The 5,358-nt window shown below is 38.5% G+C and overlaps 1 protein-coding gene and 1 non-coding gene across 2 annotated transcripts; one reads left to right on the top strand and one right to left on the bottom strand.

Annotated features, from left to right (window-relative positions):
• The first annotated feature begins 274 nt into the window (after nucleotides 1-274).
• LOC126732591 (geranylgeranyl pyrophosphate synthase, chloroplastic-like) lies at nucleotides 275-2,147 on the top strand. The gene has a single exon (XM_050435537.1). The coding sequence runs from the start codon at nucleotides 741-743 to the stop codon at nucleotides 1,848-1,850; it is 1,110 nt and encodes a 369-aa protein (XP_050291494.1). The 5' UTR covers nucleotides 275-740; the 3' UTR covers nucleotides 1,851-2,147.
• A 1,087-nt stretch (nucleotides 2,148-3,234) lies between these two features.
• On the bottom strand, nucleotides 3,235-3,306 carry TRNAD-GUC (transfer RNA aspartic acid (anticodon GUC)). The gene has a single exon. It is a non-coding gene; the product is annotated as a tRNA-Asp (tRNA).
• Between the last annotated feature and the right edge of the window lie 2,052 nt (nucleotides 3,307-5,358).

A 5,358-nucleotide genomic window follows, 5' to 3' on the forward strand; every position in this document is an offset into this window, starting at 1 on the left:
AATTACATTTTTCATCCTTTAATTTTTCTCTCTATGAAGAAAAATCAAATATTTTCTATTCTTTTTACAAAATTTTCATTCTCTCACTTTTTCACTCCTTTAACCAAACAGACGCAAGACACCCTTTCGGTTGTTGGGTATAAATATACAATTTCAAGGTTTATCATATTTTTCACACCATTGCTACATGCCTATATTATGTCGTTTACAAAAGTGCGAGGCTGCACTATTGCCAATTACCTAATCAAAAGCTCAACCAATCAAATACGTACGTTATCCCTTTAAAAAAAAAAGAAAAAAAAAATACGTACGTTATCTTTGTCCCTTCTTCACTGTACTGAGTCCGTAAACCGTAATGCATGAAACACTATCCTCCTTTTTCCACACTCTCTCTTACAGAATTGCTCTGAAACTTTGAGAAATTGGAGATTACGACTTAAACAGTGTATGTCACTGTTAACTCATTTAATGCGGTCTTAGGAAACATCACTGAGTTTGCCACATATCAATCCAATTTTTGCAATTCATTAGCCCTCAGCTTATATCTACAAAAAGTACTATTTGTTCTTCAATCAAGACCTAAAGAGATCAAGGTTTCCATAATCAAGACCTAAAGAAAAAAGAAATCAATTTCATTTTTTATTCTTCAATTGTCTCTACTCTAGGTCTAGGTTTCTCTCTCTCTCACTACAATTTACAAAGAAACCAAAAACACCTTCCTATCTCAAGTTTAAGAAAAAATGAGTTGTGTGAATCTTAGTACATGGGTCCAAACCTGTTCATTGTTCAACCAAGCAGGTAGATCCAGATCCCCAAGTTTCCAAATCCTTCATCCTCTGAAAAACATACCTGTTTCCATCATATCCCAAAAACGACGAAGACCCATCTCATCTTTTTCAGTTTCTGCGGTGCTCACCAAGCAAGACACTCTCAGAGAAGAGGAAGAGTCTGAATCAGAACCCACTTTCAGTTTCAAAGGCTACGTTGCCCAGAAAGCCAATTCCGTCAACCAAGCCCTCGAAGCCTGTGTTTCGCTTAAGGACCCAAAGAAGATTCACGAGGCTATGCGCTATTCTCTCCTCGCCGGTGGCAAGCGAGTCCGACCCATGCTTTGCATCGCGGCGTGTGAGCTCGTCGGAGGCACCGAGTCCATAGCCATGCCCGCCGCTTGCGCCGTCGAGATGATCCACACCATGTCTCTCATCCACGACGATCTTCCTTGCATGGACAACGATGATCTCCGCCGTGGAAAGCCCACAAACCACAAAGTGTTCGGCGAGGACGTCGCGGTTCTCGCCGGCGATGCGCTTTTAGCCTTCGCTTTCGAGCACATAGCGGTTTCTACGGTGGGTGTGCCGCCGGCGAGGGTTATCAGAGCCGTCGGAGAGCTCGCGAGGTCGATTGGGACAGAAGGACTTGTTGCAGGCCAAGTGGTTGATATTTGTTCTGAGGGACTTACCGATGTGGGTTTGGAACACCTTGAGTTTATCCATTTACACAAAACGGCAGCGTTGCTTGAAGCTGCTGTGGTGCTAGGAGCAATTCTGGGAGGTGGGTCTCACGAAGAGGTTGAAAAGTTGAGGAATTTCGCGAGGTATATTGGGTTGTTGTTTCAAGTGGTGGATGATATTCTTGATGTGACAAAATCGTCTCAGGAATTGGGGAAAACAGCTGGGAAAGACTTGGTCGCTGATAAGGCTACTTATCCAAAGCTAATGGGCATTGAAAAGTCGAAGGAGCTTGCGGATAAATTGAACAAGGATGCACAAGATCAGCTATCTGGGTTTGATCCAAAGAAGGCTGCCCCGTTGATTGCTTTGGCTAATTACATTGCTAATCGGCAAAACTAGTCTCATTATATGTATAACAATTGTTGCTTAGGTGAAATGGATATTTATGTTTGAGAAAAGGTTAGAAGACTTTGCTGTAGCAGAAGAGCTTGTATCAAATCTTTGGAATATTCTTCTACATGGATGAATCAATTATATCAATTTTTTTTTTCTTTTGAGATTCATCTGTGTATGCTGGAATAGTCTTTATGTTTCAGATGCCAGTAATATGCTGCATCATCCTGTGTAATAATGCCCAGAAGAAATGAATAGATCTTCTCATGAAATCCGAATTTGAGGGATTCATCGTTCTCTCAATGCTTTTGGCGCTTTAGATTCTTTTATAAAGATAATGAGGATCTATTCCCCTTTAACCAATTAAACATTTGAGCCTTTTGAAGTTTGATTGAACCCTGCAAATTCTCACACGACATAATTCCTCATTTTGTGATAAGTTGGATTATTTTACGAGTTGATGGGAAAATTACTCACAAGATACTTCTTTTTGAACTTAATATCTGCTACAGTCTGGTAATTAATCTGCTGCATTCAAACATATTATCTCTTATGTTGTTGAAAGTTGATTCTATGTGTTGCCTTGCAATGATTTCTTTGATCCTTTTACCCTTCAATTTCTTTTGGCTACAGTCACTGTGGCAGTGGGATAATGTTTACAAAGGCCTCACAATTTTCTTTGTTTTGCCAAGGATCCAATTTTATCCCACTTAACAATTGTTTTGAACTTGACTGGCACCAAAAAGGGATTTCCATATAATTGCATCCAGATTGATAGACATGGGTTTAAACATTTTAAAGTAAACAAACTACCCAGCCCTTAAGCAAACCAGATTATCCAAGCAGATCAACCATGCAACTATGCTGTTCAATCTAAGCTACAAATCTGCTAATTCTATGTCATCAAACTATATGGAAAACCTTCCTCGATGATAATATAAGGGGAGCAAACAGATAGGACCACGAGAAGTGTAATTTCGTCTGGTTCTTTTCCCTCAGCAAACATCCAGACCATAACATGTGTTGTACATGTTAACATGTGCATTGTACTTGCCCAGAAAAAAGTATATTCATGAATGACCTACGCATAACTATTGTCCAATTGATCAAAGTCTCTTTCGAGTCTGCGGACGTACTATGTTGGCTCCATTAATGCTAGATTTGATAATGTGGGCTTGGGTACTAACATAGTAAATGTTTGTTTTCAGGTCTGGTCAATAACTCCGGCGAAGAGAGGGACTGGTAGCTTTTCGGTCCATGTGTTCATATGGGAAAACGTATAGAAGCAGTAGACATGTTTGTTCAAAGCTGCTTAATGGAAAGGGGTTAAAGAATCTTTGATACCGAGAGTACCAAAAATAGTGTGCGCAAAACAAAATTACCAAAAATTCGCCGTTGCCGGGGATCGAACCCGGGTCACCCGCGTGACAGGCGGGAATACTTACCACTATACTACAACGACTTGATGTTATTACTGCTCTCCAAATGATATTTAACTCAATTTGAAACGCTGCAACTACGACCTGGTCCTAATCATGATGTCACGATGATGGCAAAGTTACTTTCCGACCAAAAGTCTTAACGCGGTTGGGAGTTGGAAGTTGAAACTACCTTATTACAGTTACAGCCCTCCAACAGATATTATATATATATACACACATATACTCTATATAATTGGCTATGAGGAGATTTGAATCTAAATATCTCAATTAAATATAAAGAGGTTATTAATTGAGTTATAAGATTCTTAATTTAATTAAGTGTACTATTCATGAAGCTACCTATCTCGTTATCTTAGAGCTCGATGAGATTAGATTGTACAAGTATGAATTAATATTCTAATATCAACTATGTGATTAAATTTTTTTAAAGTTTTAGGGTAACTTCTTTATAATAAGATCTCTTTTCGAATTGCGGTGCAGTTTTGTTTTGCCCTCCCACCAAAAAAACACAAGATCTCTTTTCAAATTTTTTGGGCAATTCACAATTGTATTGTGGAATTGATAATCTTATCTGTTAATTTGAAATTAGTGAATTAGATTTTTTTTAATTACTTTAGATATTGATGATGTGGTAAAATGAATGGATCTGAGGAAATCCATTATAAATTTACCCTGAGATCCTAATCTCACCTACACTGCCTTGATTAAGTAGCTTTTTTTTGAAGTTGTAGGTTTCCTATAAGAGATGTGTTACATCCACAATAAATTATAGATGATTAGTTGTTATTGGTTATAATTTGAATCTACCATTGCAATTATTTTTCTATCCTAACAATAACACCCCATAATAATTTGCCACATAAAATTTGTTGTGAAAATGTTGTGGATGTAGTATTTCTCTTCTTATAAACATTGTTTACTGTTTCGTTTTATTTAAAATGAATAGAAAAAAATACTGTGGGGCCCAATAGTTTAGGGGCCCGGCTCGCTCGCTTATGAGGAGTCCACAGGCCCCAAACTAAAGGAGGCCAGGGCCCAAGTCCAAAAATAGGAAGCCCAAAGTGGCCCGGAGATACAGCCGAGGACAGCTTAGTCCTCGGCAGACCCAAAGTCTCATGGATTTGAGTGGAATACAAGCTAACTTGAAAGATCAGAAAATATCTTGGGGAAAGTTGTCCTTAATACCCTTCACTGATATGACACTGCACCAAACAGAGCCGGATTCTTAGGCTTTATTGATCATCTCCCACAAATTCGGGATTAGATTGACGGGACAGATATCTGTCCTGGAAAGGTCGACCCTACACGTGGACAAGGGACAACGAACGTAGGCTAGTATAAAATAAAACGTCAGGTAACGAAGTAAAGGGGGCTCTCCCATCTCACTTCCGGAGAAAAACTTCAGGAGGGAGAATGCCCGGATAATATATGCGCATCACCCCGAAAAACCCACCGTCGGGTAACCGGAGAAAACATTAGTGCTCCTCGGACATGATCCGAGGAGCCAAATCCCTCAAGTTACAAAGGTGTAAGGCCTGAATATCTAAACTAAAGCCTTTTCTTGTCTTGGTTCACCTAAAGCCCAGCCTGAACTAGCGCCCTGTGACCCAACGCTGACTTTTCAAGCCCACTCTCTACAAATGTTATTGTAAGAGATTTTCTGTAGGCGAGCCCAGCATCGTTGTTGGGCCGCTAGAGATTCGTGTCCCTACAAATACTAATAGAAATGATCAATCATTAAAGAATTGCTGCATGCTTAGGGTTGATTCACTATGCAGTTGTTATTTGATTTTTCTCATTATTATTAGGGCGGGATTAGGAATTTTGTTTAAGGGGTGGGTTATAGTATAGAAACATAATCAAATTACACACACGTACCTACATTTAATTACACTTTTTTTGGACTTCTTAACATTATCAACTTTAATTAAATATATTAGTTTTTTTCTATTGGAAACGTTTTTAACTTGTTATTTGGAAATGAGTAATTTTTTTTTAGTTGTTTCTCTCACATTGAGAATCATAAATTTCTATTATAATTTAAGTATTTATATGATCAAAAAAATTATTCA

The sequence above is a fragment of the Quercus robur genome, chromosome 6 (genome assembly GCF_932294415.1).
Source record: "Quercus robur chromosome 6, dhQueRobu3.1, whole genome shotgun sequence".
Classification (NCBI taxonomy): Eukaryota; Viridiplantae; Streptophyta; class Magnoliopsida; order Fagales; family Fagaceae; genus Quercus; species Quercus robur.

Excerpts from the sequence above, each read along its gene's own strand:
- LOC126732591 (XM_050435537.1), top strand. The coding sequence starts at position 741 with ATGAGTTGTGTGAATCTTAGTACATGGGTCCAAACCTGTTCATTGTTC.